This window comes from Danio rerio, chromosome 5, assembly GCF_049306965.1.
Source record: "Danio rerio strain Tuebingen ecotype United States chromosome 5, GRCz12tu, whole genome shotgun sequence".
NCBI classification, from domain to species: domain Eukaryota; kingdom Metazoa; phylum Chordata; class Actinopteri; order Cypriniformes; family Danionidae; genus Danio; species Danio rerio.
Genome location: NC_133180.1, coordinates 19,179,245 through 19,197,359, shown reverse-complemented (window position 1 = coordinate 19,197,359; position 18,115 = coordinate 19,179,245). Strand labels below are relative to the sequence as shown.

General features: G+C 37.5%; 1 protein-coding gene across 4 annotated transcripts in view; it reads left to right on the top strand.

Moving 5' to 3' along the window:
* The window catches only part of si:dkey-215k6.1, a 343,472-nt gene that overhangs the window by 302,254 nt on the left and 23,103 nt on the right, over positions 1-18,115 (top strand). The window contains exon 6 of one of the 4 annotated variants that reach the window (XM_073952048.1): positions 5,376-7,077. The exons of the other annotated variants lie outside the window; for them this stretch is intronic. Coding sequence (XP_073808149.1) covers positions 5,376-5,714 — 339 coding nt within the window. The 3' untranslated portion in view covers positions 5,715-7,077. Of the gene's footprint in view, positions 1-5,375; positions 7,078-18,115 lie in introns of those variants that run through there. 4 annotated transcript variants of the gene reach the window in all.

Genomic DNA, 18,115 nt, shown 5'->3' with positions numbered 1-18,115 from the left:
ATCATGGCAAAGATAAAAATCAGTTATTAGAAATTAGTTATTAAAACTATTATGTTTAGAAATGTGTTGAAAAAAAATCTTCTCTCTGTTCAACAGGATTTGGAGAAAAATATACCGGGGCACTAATAATTCAAGGGGGCTAATAATTCTGACTTCAACTGTATATATTAAAAATTAACGCAACATGTATATATAGAAAACGTATTGAGCACTGTTGCTAAAGCATCATCATTCCAACAGTGTTTTAGCAATTTTAAGGCAGAACATTAATGTCACTGTTGTAAACTGCATTTCTTTTCTTCTTCTTCTTCGTCCTCTTTTTTTTTTGTTATTTTCAAGATAAGAACTCTCCATTCTCTTTTACCCCTGATGGTTTGCATGAAAGTAGCGTCAAAGTCTGTATTGTCATGCTCTTCTGGACTAATAACTGAACCTTCAGCCGATGCTGAGGCAATTTCCATTTACAAGCAGCAATATGTAGTTTAAATACAATCAATACGCGGGAACAATGAAAAACTCATTCCAGAGCTTTAATGCAAAGTTTGAACAACAGAGCGTGTTATTAAGGAAATTACAGGACACTCATTTTCTCTGGGTGTAGCGATGGAGAAAAAGAGGAGCATCCGGAGAGAAGAGAATCTGCTTCATGACAGAAACATGTGGTGGGGAAATTGCGGCAGGTGTATCTGTCTACTTGCGGGTGTCATAAAGATGTGTGTTTGACCTGCGGGTGACATGCGTGACAGGTGTAAACAGAAAACATGACAGCGCTGCAACCCACCATCAGATGCAGAAGTGCAGCGTCAGGATAAACTCCACTACGGAAACTGTTCACCGAGATAACAAACCCCAGCTTTGTTTGTACTATGTGAAAGTAGAAAAACAAACAGGGGAACTGTGTTTCTGAAAAACACAGGGGGAATTAACCTTATAAAAATAGTATAAACATTAAATCCACTAGATTTTTTGCTACTAAAAAAGATTGATTATATGACGGCTATTTGTACACATTGGTGGACATGATGCAGAGCATGTGTGATTACAGTATTTGTGTGTGTGAGAGAGAGAGAGAGAGAAAGAGAGAGAGAGAGAGAAAGGGTGCTACGCATACGACAACAGGATGCATATATACTGTAGAGTAAGGTAGAGCAGGGACGAAAGTACTATTTTTCATAAAAACTTAATTTTAAAAGTACTTTATAGGTACATCTGTCCAATTGCTCGTTAAAACAAATTTCCAATCAGCCAATCACATGGCAGCAACTCAATGCATTAAAGCATGTAGACATGGTCAAGACGATCTGCTGCAGTTCAAACTGAGCATCAGAATGGGGAAGAAAGCTGATTTAAGTGACTTTGAATATGGCATGGTTGTTGGTATTTCAGAAACTGCTGATCTACTGGGATTTTCACGCACAATCCTCTCTAAGGTTTACAGAGGGAAAAAGAGGTCTTAAAGAGAGAAAATACTGGGTGAGCGGCAGTTCTGTGGGCAAAAATGCCTTGTTAATGCCAGAGGTCAGAGAAGCATGGCCAGAAGAGCATCTGTCCATGACAACGTCCAACCTTGAGGTGGATGGGCTACAGCAGCAGAAGACGACACTGTGTGCCAATCCTGTCAGCTAAGAACAGGAAACTGAGGCTACAATTCGCACAGGCTCACCAAAATTGGACAATAGAAGATTGGAAAAACATTGCCTGGTCTGATAAGTCAAATGAGTCTGATGATGCTATGTCATAAAGCGCGGATCTTTTCAGATTGGTTTCTTGAACTTGACAAAGAGTTCACTGTACTCAATTGGCCTCCACAGTCACCAAAACTCAATGCAATAGAGCACCTTTGGGATGAGGTGGAACAGGGGGTCCAACACAGTACTAGTAAGGTGTACCTATTAAAGTGGCTGGAGAGTGTATAACTCATAAGAGTGGTTTATCAAAATAAGATGTTATTTTGTATCAATATAGAACAACTCCACCATAACTTCAGTTTAAACAAAAGTTGCACGTTGTTACTTTTGACCCCATCAGTAGGGACGAGAGTAACACTCAGTGTCCCCACTGTCCAAAATTTAAGCAAATTGTAATTTCTTTTTTTCTATAAAATAAGTGTTTTTCTGCAATATACACTCAACGGCCACTTTTTTAGGTATGCCTTACTAGTACCAGGTTGCAGTTGCTGCAGATTTATCAGCTGGGCATCCATGATGCGAATCCTCTGTTCCACCACATCCCAAAGGTGCTCAATTAGATTGAGAAATGGTGACTGTGGAGGCCATTTGAAAACAGTGAACTCATTGTCTCATTGTCAGGTTGAAGAAACCAGTCTGAGATGATTCTTGCTTTGTGACATGGAGTGTTATGCTCCTAGACGTAGCCATCAGAAGATGGGTACACTGTGGTCATAAAGGGATGAACATGGTCAGCAACAATACTCAGGTAGTTTGTGGCATTGAAATGATGCTCAAGTGGTACTAATAGGCCCAAAGTTTGGCAAGAAAAGATCCCCCACACCATTACACCACCCCCACCAGATTGAACAGTTGATACAACGCAGGATGGGTCCATGCTTTTATGTATCAGATGGAAATATTCTCCTCTGGCATCAGCAAGGCATTTGTACCCACAGAACTGCCGCTGTCTGGATATTTTCTCTTTTTCAGACCATTCTCTGTAAACCCTAGAGATGGTTGTGTGTGATCCCAAAAGATCAACAGTTTCTGAAATACTCAGACCAGCCCTGGGACCAACATAATGAGCATAATAACATAATAACGTTAATGAGCAGTTAGACAGGTGTACCTATTAAAGTGGCCAGTAAGTGTACTGTACTCAAGACTTTTTTTTCCTAAATTTTAAATACAATTAAAATTTGACATTTCTGAGAATAATAATAATAAAATAAATGACACAGACACAGATTTAAAAGAAATGGTATCAGACTTTTTGTTTGTTAAACAATTAGAAATATAATAACATTAAATGTTTTTTAGAATATTGCTGTTTTATGGCATTACTGATAAACTTTAGCAACACCTTACAATAAGGTTGTATTATTTAATCCATTTACTAACATGAACAAACAATGAACAATACATTTATTATGGGATTTATTTATGTTTATTAATGTTAGTTAAAAAATGAAGTTGTTCATTGTTATTCAAGTTAACTTGCAGTTCATTAACTAATGCTAACAAGCATGAGTTTAAATATTAATAATGCATTAGTAAATGTTGAACCATGATTAATAAATGCTGTACATGTATTGTTCATTATTAGTTCATTAACTAATGATACCTTATTGAAAAGTGTGACTGAAACCTTGATCATACGTTTACATTAATTATAATTATTCCAAGCTTTTGACCAAAAATCTTGCACGAATTACAGCATTAAACACTCGCACACACGATCACAATGTTCTCTCCCTCTCTAAATAGCGACAAATTAATGAATTCAGGCTTGAGCTAAAAGGCTAATGTGGTCTTTTCTAAAAGATGTCACCTTGTCACATCGCCACCCGCAGGTTCAGGTGTGAATGCGATGGTATCTTCAGTGCTTAATCAGTTCTGCGGCCGCGTGGGTTGAAGGGCTCTCGTAATGATGGCTGATCAAATAAATAAAGGAGTCGGCTAAAGAGATCCCATAGGCTTTAGCGCTCAAATCCCACTGTTTAACCAGCGTCTGCGAGAGCAAGGCCACAGCCTTAATTGGTTCCTGTGAAGACTCCCTCAGTAATGTCTGCTGTAATTGAATTTGACAAAGAACAAGAAGGACAGAGGCATGGAGAAAGGGGTGAATGTGTGTGTGCGTGCGTGTGTGTACACGCTTCGACACATGGGGACACACTAAACAATGAGGATTATAAATCAATCTTTCACATCCTCAGCCCTTTTTTCTTTGTGTTTCACGTTTTTTAATTGATCTCTCTGTTGTAATGGGTTGATTTGCTGTGTAAAATGATGAGTAGGTTTTACTGGAGACGTTGCAGGTGTCCTCTGAGTAAGAGAGAGCGTGGTGTGGAGAGGTGTATGGTGCTAATCCGGTTAATAACTCATTCACTTTGCGGTGACAGGCGGGCTGATATCCGGCGAGCCCATAATCGTGTAAAACTCTGATCAGGTTAGGAGCATCAGGCCGTTTCTATTCTCATGTTCAGCCGAACAGCAGCAGCACAGAAACAAAATATGGTTCTTGTGAAAGAGGGAAAAAGAGTTGCAGATTTTCCAGTGTTCAATTATTTATCATTATACATGATTACTTATTGTAGATTTAATCAATCATCCATTAAGATTAAAGTCTTTTTTTGTTTTTAAATAAGCTGAGGATTATATGTGTACATTTTTTGTCTTATGACACTTTAGATAAACCTTTTTAATCCGTTTCAAATGTTGACCACTGTGTATATTCATATAGAAAAGTTTATTAAGTAAAAATGAGTATGAACAATGTCTCTCATTTGCTAAAAATTGGGGTAAATACACAAATAATGTTTCTCCAAGTCTTTACTGTTCATTTTGTTGGAGGAATAACATTTTGTTTGTTCGTTCATTAATTTATTAGTTCAAACTTTATTACTCAGTCCAATAAAAAAACATATTCCATAAGATATAAGAAACCAAACAATCGACAAAATACAGGAAAACCAATGTCTCCACAGATTTTATTAATAGTAGGGAAGTCAAAAGTAATTGTTTCCTCTGTGCACTCGATGCAATCGCAGGCAATTTGGCTCCGGTTCAGTAATGGATCATAACTGATTATTACGTACTGGCATCAATCATCTGATATGCACTATGTCACGGTAGCTTACTATGGCGAGGGAGGTGAGCATGAGGAATTAAAACACTGTAACTACTTAAAAACACAGAAACTCTGCACAATTCACTGTGCACGTGTCTTCTGGACAGTCATTTAACTGACACAGCAGAAGCTGTTTCACTGCGATTGATTAAATGAAAGTGAACTTCATTTCACTCTCTCTCTGTCACTGTGGCCCATCTGACCTGCTGGTGCGACGTTTTCTCTCCTCTTGGCTGGTATATCGATACTTGTGGATACAGACACGAGCTTGTCTGCAGAGCAAGTTTTCTTCATCGTGTCTATAATGGATCAGCTGTAATTGCCGCTGCCGTTTATCAGTGTCACTTATCGGTGAACAGCGCCAGCGCGTTAGAGCTAATTGCAGCCCTTTCTGTTGAGTGCATGACCAATCATAGGGGTGGAAGAACTCGCTCAGTAGGGCTCAAAAAGTGAGCTAGCGATATTTACATTTATTTCTTTGCTATAATTGCTCATGTTGTTCTGTGCATGTACTTGAGTAACAAAAATTGTATTACAAATAATATATCAATATTCATTCATTCATTCTTTTTCAGCTAAGTGTCTTTATTAATCCGGGGTCGCCACTGCGGAATGAACCACCAACTTATCCAGCACATGTTTTATGCAGCAGATGCCCTTCCAGCTGCAATCCATCTCTGGGAAACATCCACACACACTCATACACTACAGACAACTTAGCCTACCCAATTTACCTGTATGGCATGTCTTTGGACTTGTGGCACTCGGAGGAAACCCACACGAACACAGGGAGAACATGCAAACTCCACACTGAAACGCCAACTGACCCAGCCGAGACTCGAACCAGTGACCTTCTTACTGTGAGGCGACAGCACTACCTACTGCTTCACCGCATCACCCTTATATACCCATAAATTTATACATTTTTCTTGTACTGTGTAAAATATATAGTAAAATATAATTGTGTATGGAAAGTATTGTCAATGCACCGTGATGCACCGAGATATCAAATTGAACCGAATCAATAGCATGATACTCGTGACCGAACCAAACCGTGAAATCAGTGTAAGTTCACACCTCTAATTAATTTGTGCACTACAGACCACTATAATAACAGTTAAACCTTCATTTGAACTTGGATCTCAAATATAAATACATGTTGTTGTTATTTGTAACATTTTTGAGTACTCATGAATTATAAATTAATTGGAAATTATTTAAATTCAATTAATTCCAACAGTATAATACTGGCTGTTCAGAGCAAGGACCTTTCACAGTATTTCCTATAGTATTTTTTTTCTTCTGGAGAAAGTCTTTTTTGTTTTTGTTAGCTAGAATAGGTTTTTTAAAATTTTTTACAAATATTTTTAAGGTTAATAATTTGGCCTCTTAATAATTGTTTTGGGAGATGCGGTGGCACAGTAGGTAGTGCTTTCGCCTCACAGCAAGAAGGTCGCTGGTTCAAGCCTCTGTTGGGTCAGTTGCCATTTTTGTGTGGAGTTCCGCTGTGGCGACCCCAGATTAAAAAAAATAACTAAGCTGAATAGAAAATAAATGAATGAATGAATGAATGAATGAATATTTTTTTCTCCGAACAGAACAAATCACTGTTGTTAAATAAATTGCCTAACTTGCCTAGTTAAACTAATTAAAGATGTCCCGATCAGTTTTTTTTTTTTTTTTCCCTCGAGTCATTTGGTTTTGAGTATCTAACGATACCGAAACCTGATCTGATTCTTCTATAATACATTAAAAAAAGAATAAAGAAGAGCGAATGAACAGATCCAGTATGTTCCTTGTTTTTTTATTTAGTTCACCTTATTGTAACAGTCAACAACTCTGTTAACAAACAGAGCACTTCTGTGAGGTAGCTTGAACAATCAAGTATTTAACAACATCAATTCTTTACTTTTAAAGTAAAGACTTTAGTGCAAAAAAAAAAAAAAAATCATATAAAACAAATAGCACCTTAACTTAAAATACCTGGCAGGCAATCCCAAGTTTACATATATCACAGTCTGCTATGGCAATGTTGTTGTCATCAACTTTATAATGCCTCCAGACCGCAGACATACTCATGCTTTCCGCTTCAAGCTGCTTCCTTGTTCTATTTTTCCAGCATTTAACCCATAGCATCTGCAACAAAGTCATGTCATGCCGTACATGTTACCGTTTCTGTGTGAAGTCAAGAAATATGTCTAATTCAGCGTTCTTCTTTTGTGTTCAACAGAAGACAGAAAATTGAGTAAGAGGTGAATAAAAGATTACAGAATTTTCCCTTTTGGGTGAACTATCCCTTTAAATACTAAACACGACATTTTTGACATGGTTTGAAAAGAGTGGGAGGTTATAGCACATAATCAGAAAAATTGCAGTATAATGTGGACATAAACTGCTTATGACCCTCATAAACATCACAGCCGCTAATCAATCACAGCGACGCCCTTTTAAAACTATATGGATGTAGCTTCTTCCTAAGCTCAGGATGTACAGTGGATACGGCTAAGCTCCCATAATGCTGCCGTCTCTGCCCAGTGGACCCGTAACTCACAGCTAATGGACCCTGCGAGACCCTCCCAGGGGCTTTTTCCAGCTCTGGTAATAGCCTTTGACCTAACCTTCCTCTTTCTCCTTAAGCCCATGTGAGAGAATGGGTAGGAAGGTTAACTGATTCCCTCATCTTCCCAACGGGAGCTATTAAAAGGTATTTTTTAAAGGGGACCTATCATGAAATCTGAATTTTTTTTCCTTGTTTAAATGCTGTCATTGGGCCCTGGGTGCATCTTCTAACCCAGAAAATGTGATAAAGGGTGAGCCAGTAACTTTGTTTTGACAAGTCTTTCTATACAAATATGTAAAAAAAAAATGTGCTGTTCAGATTTAATTAATAATGTTGATAGTTGACCTGAAAATGAAAATGTACTCTCTCAGATGGTTGCAAAAATTTCAGTTTCTTTATTCTGCTAAACATGGCCACGCTCCTTTGCTGCACGGGGTATATGCGCATGGTGAATGCGCGTAACCTGAAGGGTTTAGGATTTTATTAACCCGGATGTATGTATTTGTAGTCCCCAAACTTCGTTCGCTTTAGGCTTTGCTAAGCTAACTCTGTAAAAGCCAATGTCTCCCTTTGCATTGAATTTTGAGTGTATTACATTCAGAGATGTTGTTTTTGTTCACACAGCTACATTACACATTAACTTAAGTTTCATATGCTATCGTAGTGGACCCCACCTTTAATAGTTATTTGCAAAAATGAGGTTCAGCCATCCCGGTTCAGTCTAGAAGTTATAACCTCTTTCTCTACATTATTGTGCCAAGAATTGACCATATACCTTATAAGCTGCTACTGGTCATTTCTGATGTTTTTTTGTTTGTTTTCCAGGTAAGATTAACTTTTTTTAAAGACTGCCCTCATCTGAAGAGCAAGTGCTCATTTGCTTTTAAAGAGAAACATACAAAAACGGAGTGATTTTTCCTCACGGGGCAAAAGAGTCAAATTTGACAAGCTATAATAAATGATCAGTGTGGTATTTTGATCTGAAACGTTACAGACTCATTCTAGGTACACCGGAAATATTTTTGACATCTTATGCAAAAGAGCATAATACAGTTGAAGTCAAAATATTTGAGCAGAGCAAGGAATTTTTTAATAGTATTTTCTATAATATTTTTTCTTCTAGAGAAAGTCTTATGTGTTTTATTTTTGCTAGAATAAAAGCAGCTTTAAATTTTGTTTTTAACATCATTTTAGGGTCAATATTATTAGCCTACAAAACAAACCATCGATATACAATGTATACAGTTACCCTAACTTGCATAGTTAATTCTCATTAATCTAGTTAAGCCTTTAAATGTCACTTTAAGCTGAATGATAGTATCTTGAAAATATATATATTAAAATAGTATGCACTTTCATTATGGCAAAGATAAAATAAATCAGTTATTAGAAATGAGTTATTAAAAATATTATGCTTTGAAATGTGTTAAAACAATGTTCTCTCCATTAAACAGGATTTTGGGAAAAAAATAAACAGGGGGGCTAATAATTCTGACTTCAACTGTATGTCCCCTTTGAAGGATTTATCAGGACTGCCTATTACATGTGTGGCCAGTATAATTCTAGCACGCTACAGGGAACCAGTGTCCCCCACAACACTCCCCCACTGTATAAGCAATTTGGGTTCCACTCTGTTCATGTATATTATCTCACAAACACAACGCTAGCAGATTCTGTGAGTTAACCGACATGCTGCATGCTGACAGGCATATGGAAACTTTCTGTTATGTTAAAAGGTCTTTTCTCCTGAATTATTCAACAATATGCTACTGTTTCTTCACCATAAACTCTTTAGAACAAAGCTTTGTGTGTGCAGATAAACAGTTTTGAGACAGACGCAATAGAAAACCGTACTGGCATTGCTGCTGGTGCTGTGCTGTGCTGTGATGCTTGTATTTTCTAATCAGATACAGTATACGGGATTCACTTCACATGATATGATTGCATACTGTGCAGGTAACCCAATACATACGCTCACACAGATGGAAGTAGCGCTTTAAGGTGTTTATGAGAAACAATGGCAGATTGTAGCTGAAATGCTGGGTAATCAGGGAAGTTGTGTTTACAGAGTTTCTCAAGATTTAGGATTTCAAAAGTTCACACTTAGCTGATGACTGATTATAAAGCGTGGTTAGCATTCTGTCCTCAGAGAGAGCCCTGAGCTCATAAAATCCTTGAGCCCAGGGCTCCCGCCCATTTGCAGGGCGAGAGGGGAGTTTGAGCTCAGGTAGGTCTCGAGAACTCCCCTGATTATTTATGGCTAACTACAATTTATGAATTGCAATAGAGATATACTCTGATCATGAGCCCATCAATGGTGCCAATTTGGTTTGGTCAAGTCACCCATGTCACATATTTTTGGACTGTGGGAGGAAACTGGAAAACCCAGGGGAAAACCCATGCAAGCACAGGGAGAACATGTAAACTCTACACAGAAACGTCGACCAGCCTGTTAGAGACTTGGACAAGTGACGTTTTTGCTGTGAGGCAACAGTGCTAACCACTGGGCCACCCTGCTGCCCTATCAAGAAAAAGGGACGAGGAGTAGGGGGGATTCTTCAAGACGAAGAAGACTGAAGTAAGAAACTCTAGCTATTTATAGTGAGTTAGGAATCATCTGATTGGTGAATCATGCATTAGCTAATGTGGGACCAGCTGTGGTCAATCAGCACATGATCCTCTCGAAATGAGTTCATAAATAAACTTTACTTATTGTTACGTGTTTGAGTAAAATTTTGTATATAACTGCAAATGACAATGTGATACAAAATGATATTTAATTTTAAATGTTTTTTGTTTTATTTAGAGCATAAACTCAATTGTTTAAAATAATAAAAATGTTTCTTGTTTTCAGACATGTTTATATACATTTTACACAGCACAGTACCTATTTTTATTATCTATTATTGTTATCATTTTACTTCTGAAGAGCTAAGCAAGCAATATTTGGTGGAATAACCCTAATTTTCAAAAACATTTGTTGTTTTGTCCAACATCAAACGTTGTTTGTCATTTTATGGAGAAAAAAAAAAATGTAACAAAGCAATATTTTACTTAAGACTTTAAAGGAATGTTGAAAGAAAGACCTTTATAGTATTATATTTTTGTGTAAAATTTTATTTAAATCAATAGCGAATAAATCTGTTAGATATCTATTATAAATCTAATAATAAATCCAACTGATCTCTTAATATCAAAAATACAAATTTATACAATCACATGAAATTATTTAAAATCATAAAAACGAAATGTTTAACAAAACGTTAATTAAAAACAAGTTTTGCTTTCATATTGTTTAACGTAGTGATTTTTGACTACCTGACCTCTCACTCCCAGGAGGGAGCCCTGGGCTCAAGAATCTTCAGAGCTTAGGGCTCTTTCTGGACAGCATGCCAACCACACAATTACTTATCAGTCATCAGCTAAGTGTGAACTCTTAAAATACTATAAAAATAAAAGCTAAAATACTACTACTGTTGCTGATACTGATTAATCTAACCATTTATTAGTCATTGGCTGACAACAGCCATTATTTAGTCACCCCAGCTTAGAATTTAATCACATATGCGAGTGATTTACCGGAATAGCTTTTAAGGACATTTTGCCCTCAGCGTTGGTGTTCAACTGCTCTATTTTCTAAGAACACTATTTGCAGGAGTGCAGATTGTGTCTTTTGACTTGTCTCAAAGAAAGACTTTGTTTTTAGTTCATCTCCCATAGAGGATATGTTGATGAAAGTTAAGACCACTAATAATAATATCAGACATATTGGGGGCACCCATGACTTATATACCTATGCAAATATTATGTAAATATGCCGCATATCAATTTCAAAAGTTTGAAAAAGGCCTGGCTTTCTCGTTCTAGGACAAACACAATTGCAGAAATCAACCCTCCTGGCCCAAGTGTTTCACAGTCACCAAAGATGAGTTTTAGTCATGATTTACTCTTAAAGTCATGCTGTTTAATAGGTTTTAGGATGTTCTGTTCACAAGTATGAATCAGATTTGAGAGCTAAACAGTGAATGGGACGATTTTTAGCCAAATATTGCCTTTTCATTATCGTCAACAAAAAGCTCTGACAAATTACTAAATAAAAAAAATTAGACTGGTAAAAATAGTTTGTTGTACCCACATTGCTCTGCGTTAGATAATTAAGTAATTAAGTATGTAAATATAAAGGTCAATGGAGTGGCACGATGGTTCAAGCCTAAGGAAAATGAATGATGAATAAATAAAAATGTACATATATACATTTTTATATAGTTATCTTTTCATGTAAATGAAGCGCAATAATTTAGAGCCCCTAGTTTTTCGTGATTTCACTTTTGCTGAATACAATGCGAAATCATCAAACATCACATTTTTCCGATCCTGCAAAATTCTTAATTTAAGCGCAAATGTAATTAATCTCATAAAACATCAAATTACAAACCATATAATCAAATTCTATGTATTTCAGTTTGCAATTAATTGTTTTACATGACTTATAGATGCGCACATGAAGTATTTGAGTGTCTCCAAAAATGACGTCTCACTTGCGCCCTGACAATCATTACATTACATGGAAGTGGTGGAAATGTTTTACAGCCTGTGCAGGAAGCAGACGCAGATGAAGTGCGAATGGTTTACATGTAAAGTCAATGCAAAGATGGGATTAGACATCCTGTGGCGCGAATTAGGAGCAGTGAACAGACAGAAAAGCAAGCATTTTACAAGGATGGAGATTGGTTCAAGGATTACGGCCACTGGACATGATCAAATTGAATGACATTTTTGTGCTTTATTTCCAAGAGATGGGTTGCATCTGGAAGGGCATCCGTGGCAAAAAACTTGCTGGATAAATTGGCAGTTCCTTTCACGGTGACCCCGGATTAATAAAGGGACTAAGGCGAAAAGAAAATGAATGAATAATTGAATATGTGCTATATGTGTATCTGTGGTTCTCAAACCTTTTCAGCCAAGAGCCCCTTTGTGTAGAGTGAGTTCTTTTGAGGCCCCCCCAAGAAAATAAAAACAATACAAAATCCCTCAAACCCTGCGGCCCCCCTAGCGCCAACCGACAGCCCCCCAGGGGGTCGAGGCCCCCAGTTTGAGGGTGGTATTATGATGTGCATCAAATCGATAAATGATTTCGTTTAATTCTTTCCTTGCCATTGACGAGAGAAAACGCTTCCCTGCCACTGACAAATTTAACGTCAATCCTAACGCCTAACAAATGTCCTGAGTGAGGTAAATGATGTTAGATGCTCTGAGGAGTGAAATCTGAGAGAAAGTAAGATCGTGGATAACAATTCTACAATCTTCCTTTGGCTTAATCCACACCGTTTTGGTCTGTGATAGATCTTGACAAGAGAGCAAAATAAAGAAGCATTATTTTTATGATTTGTGTCAGATTGCACACTTAACATAGTAGACTACCTAATAGGGTAAATAAGATATTTATAATATTTCTAATTGCAAAATTGTCTGCAAATTTCTGGGAATTACCACCACAAAATCTGTCATTTTTATTGCAAAAAAATCACACAAAAAAAATTATGATAAACTAGGAGGAATATAATTTTTTTTCAATAAAATAATCTTACTAGCCACAACATTTATACATGGTGCATTGGCATTTAATGTTATTTTTTAACAGAAATTTTAATCAACAAATATATATGCACAGAAAACGTTCAGCAAACATCAGAGAATAGAAATTTTTCTGTATGCATGTGTATCTTTATATCTGTGCAGACTAACTGATTTAAAAACGTCCATACCAATAAACCAAACCCACAGCCACGACCTAGATTAACGCTGAGAACAACTCGGTCTCTGAACTAGTTTGGACTCACATAAACACTGATATAAAGTTGCAGCTACTCACTCCTCCCAGCTTGCCTTACTTCCAAAGAATTTATGCCGTAATTGAATTTGAATTTAGAGCATTTCCACTGCAGAAGGCGATAAATTCAGATTCCAGGATCTAAATGTGACACTGCCTGCGGTTAGAGACTCCCATAGTGCCTTGTGGGGGAATTTGGCACTGTTAAACGTACATTATGAGTTTAAAACTTCATCTGTCAATCTTCCCCTTTAGGTGATTTCTCAAAATGCACATCTGCGGAGTACGATTTCAGATATTAGACCTCCTCTCTCTCCCTATGTTCCTCCTCAAAGTACTTCGCTTTAGCGTAATTTGATTTTTTTTGTGATGGATCATAGTGCTCATCGTTGCCTGTCGCCTTGCATTCATGACGTGGGACTTAAAAGCTCTGCAAATGATCAGAGTGTCACAGAGGAACATGGAGACGGAGAAAGATTAATAGGTAGAGTAAGAGAGAGAGAGGCGAAGCAGAGTTCAAAAGTGTGAAGCTATCCTTAAGATTCAGAGAGTTTCCGTGCATGATTATTCACCATCCACCAAATGTTTCTACTAGAACCTGCAATCAACAGGTATTAGTGAATTGTGAATTCTTCAGTTCATTGGGTTCATTAAATTTGCAATCAAATTCTTCCTGGAACAGGTCATTATTTATTCACCCTCATCATTTTTCATACCTGCATGATTTATATTTTTAAATAAAAAAAAAAAAAAAATAATAATAATAATAATAATGTTTTATGAAAAGCAAACTGAACAATCTCAAACAAAATTTCTAGTTTTAACAAACGGCTAAAACTGTATAGTACTTTATTATACTACAATTCAGAATAAAAAAACTGTATTAAATCTAGCACATTTTAGTTGTGTAGTTAGCAAGCAAAACTTGTCATAATGTGCAATATTACATGCATGCAAGGATTGCTGGACTCACTCTCTCACGTGATTTGTCCTAAAGTAACTACTGCTTAGTGGGTGGCCGGTGATGTGCAGAAATTACACATATTACTAAGCCATACTTACAGGCTATTTCAGACCAGATATTCAGAGTATAGCATGGTAAACAATATAGGTAGCGCATCACAGGTTGTCAATGTTAAAAAATGAACCAATATGAATATAAATCCAGGGTCACCTCAATAAAGCAGGGTAGGCAGAATAGCGCTATTTACTGATGTTTTGTTGTTAAACTAAATAAAACAATCTACATTATCGATGCTGTAAAAGGTACAGTACATTATAAAACTGAAAATAGTCACATCATTTGCCGAAAGATTTCATTGGTTGAACAACACTTCTGTGCATATAACCCATTCAAAACAACACAATCTACTTCAGCTTTGCAAGACTAAAAAAGTTTTAAAACAGAACATTACCTGTCTAAAAGAACACGATTTAAAAAATGTTTGATTTACTCGTGTCCATGTGGCCGCGGCGCGCGTTAACGTGCATCGGCAGATCTGCGTGAATGGGTACACAGATGTACAAATCAACATTTGTTGACAGCCAGTTTGGACTACTTATCAGAATTATGGGAATTATCGGCCTGACAATTTTTAATTGTAATGTTTTACTCCGCGGATGCTCTTCCAGCTGCAACCCAGTACTGTGAAACACCTATACACTCTCATTCTCACACACTTATACATTAAGGCCAATTTAGATAATCAAATTTTGCTATACTACATGTCTTTGGACTGTGGGGGAAAACAGCACCCGGAGAAAACCCACGCAAACATGGGGAGAACTTGCAAACTCTGCACAGAAACGCCAACTGACCCATCTGGGATTCGAACCAGCAACCTTTCTGCTGTTAGGCAACAGAGCTAACCACTGAGCCACAGTCCAAAGACATGCGGTACAGGTGAATTGAATAAGCTGAATTGGTTTGGCCATAGTGTATGTGTGGATGTGAATGCAAGAGTGTGTTGATATTTTCCAGTACTGGGTTGCGGCTGGAAAGGCATCCGCTGTGTAACACATATGCTGGAAAAGTTGGCGGTTCATTGCGCTGTGGTGACCCCTGATAAAAAAAGGGAATAAGCTGAAAAGAAAAAGAATGAATTATTTCTAACATTTTTCAAAATATCTTCTTTTGTGTTTAACAGAAATAGATACTGACATGGGTTTGAAACCAATTGAGGGTGAGCAAATGGGAGGTATATTTCAGTTAGAAATATTATTTGTGTTTTGCTCTGTATCCCTGCATCAAATTTATTCTCCACTCAAACCTGTGCTGCAATCTTATGCTGCAGTTCATCATACAGAAGTCGAGATCTCAGCAATCTCCAGCATCATGTTGTAAAAGCAGTAAAAGTGAAGATGATCCCTGTGTGGGCTCATCTGTCTGTTTTAAAAGCTCTCTGTTCCTGAGCGTTTCCTCTGCAAGCAGTGAACCAGAGCTGCTCTTCCCTGCCCAGGAAATTGATTCCACCGCTTCCAGCTGATGCCCACCATCTTTGTCTCCCTCTTTCCTTTTCTTCTTTCTTTCCCTCTGTTACCTCTTCTTTGCCCCCTACCAATCTCTATCTCTCTCTCTCTTTCCCTCCTCGCCGTGGCAGAGAGGCAAGTGCCAATTCTTGCGAGTAATTTGCGAGCTGGGCGGATGATGGGATTGGTGGATTGCGGCACCTGGCGCTGTTTTGCATTGTCAGCCAAATAATCTGTGATTTATCACTCCAGAGATGAGCAGAGAGTGGAGGAAGACACACAACAGAAAGATTGGCGGAAAAGAAAAGAACAAAAAACTGACAGGAAAAGCAACTTTTTGCTTGTAAAGACAAACTGAAAAGAGCAGTTGAGATAAAGTGATATGAAAAACAGATGCAACACAGCAGGCTCCATTTTAACTAAGCATATGGTCTAAGGCCAATGGTGCAGGTGCACTAAGGGCATGTCAGAATTCACTTAGCTATTTTAAGGATGGGAAAAATGGTCGACGCACCTGGTGCATGCTCTAAAAGTGTTGTTGTTCTCTTAAGGGTGTGTTTTGGGCATAATGTGCACTAAACCAATCAGTCTCATTTCTTATTCCCATAAAGTCTGAGTTGAGGTCGCACTATAGCGCATTTACTATTTACATCTGGACTTTGTAAGCAGAAAAAGAGAAGGCTTTTACATTTTAATCCTTTAATTTGGCTGGCTCCAGGGTACATTCCTACTCTCACCTATGGTCATGAGCTTTGGGTCATGACTGAAAGAACAAGATCTCGAATACAAGTGGCTGAATGAGTTTCCTTTGAGGAGCTCTCCCAAAAGGAGCTCGGAGTAGAGCCACTGCTTCTCCACATTGAGAAAAGTCAGCGGAGGTGGTTCGGGCATCTGTTTTGGATGCCTCCTGGATGCATACCTAGAGAGGTGTTCCAGGCATGTCCTACCGGGAGGAGGCCTCGGGGAAGACCCAGGGCACGCTGGAGGGACTATGTCTTTTGGCTGGCCTGGAAACACCTCAGGATCCCCCCCTGAAGAGCTGGATGAAGTGTTTGGGGAGAGAGAAGTCTGGTGCCCCCGAGACCTGGCCCCAGAAAAGTAAATGAAAATGAACAAATGAATCCTTTAATTTCTCATATTTAAGATTTTTGTGTGCTGCTGAGCATCCCTATGTGTGTAATAAGCAATGTGTACACATTTTGGATCCACCTATCCCTAACATGCTTTTTAAATAGTAATAAAAATACTACTACTACTACTACTACTACTAATAATAATAATAATAAAAATGATGATGATGCTGATGATGATGATAATAAAAATAATAATGATTATAATATTAATAATAATAATACCGATAATAATAATAATAATAATAATAATAATAATAATAATAATAATACTGATAATAATACTGCACCATTGACTTTAGAGGAGCTTTTAGTTGGTCAATGGTGCAATCTATTTCAGTTGTCTCAGAACAGCTACACGCCAACAGTGTGCCTTAACACATCTTCTGTTCAGATCAGCACAAATGGGTGCAGTTGCATTTGCTATTTAAACAACGTGGCGCAGGATTTGAAAATGATACCTGTGCTGGTCTGAAACTTGTGGAAAAAAACTAATGCTTGCATTATACCTGACGCCACATTTCACCAGGTGTATAATAGGATCCAGTGTTTAATTACTGTTTTCTGGGTTTACCGTTTTACTTTTGAATAAAATGTCGGCTTTGTTTTATTCTCTAAACTACTAGCTACATTTCTTGTAAATTTGAAATGTAAATACTGTCATTTAAAGCTTTTATGTTGCATAAAAAGTGTTTTCAGATATGTTGTATTAATTAATACCAGCGTTTACATTTTTTGGAGAAATAATCTTAGAAAAGTGATTTAAATGATAATATGTTCATGTAAAATTTGAAAGAAATGTTATCAGACCTACACAGAATAAAAAAAAAATTCACTTTTTACATAAACCCATGCAAACAATAAATCCAATGATTTGTGGTTTCTAAACATTTCCATAGCTATATTGTTTTTTATAGTATTTTTTTTTAAATAAAAAAACTTTTCTTTGTTACTGTAACGCCGGGGAGTGACACTGACAACAGAAGTATCCAAATGCAGGTTTATTCAAAGTCAGGCAAGTGATGGTCAACACGGGTGCAAACAGATTTATACAGGCAGTCCAGAATCGTAGTCAAACACAGGCGAGGGGTCAGAAGGCAGGCGGCTAAACAGGAGAACTGGATAAACAAAGCTAAGATCAAAACACGGGAAAACAAAACCAGGATAACGCGTTGTAATGTCACCTTACAGATAAACAAGACTCGGCAACATGTGTGTGGAACAAAGGGGTATAAATAGTCCAAACAATCATTGTGTGAGTGGCTTCAGCTGTGAGAGTGCAATCAGTGTTGATCTGGAACCGGTTGTGTGTGTGTGTGTGTGGCA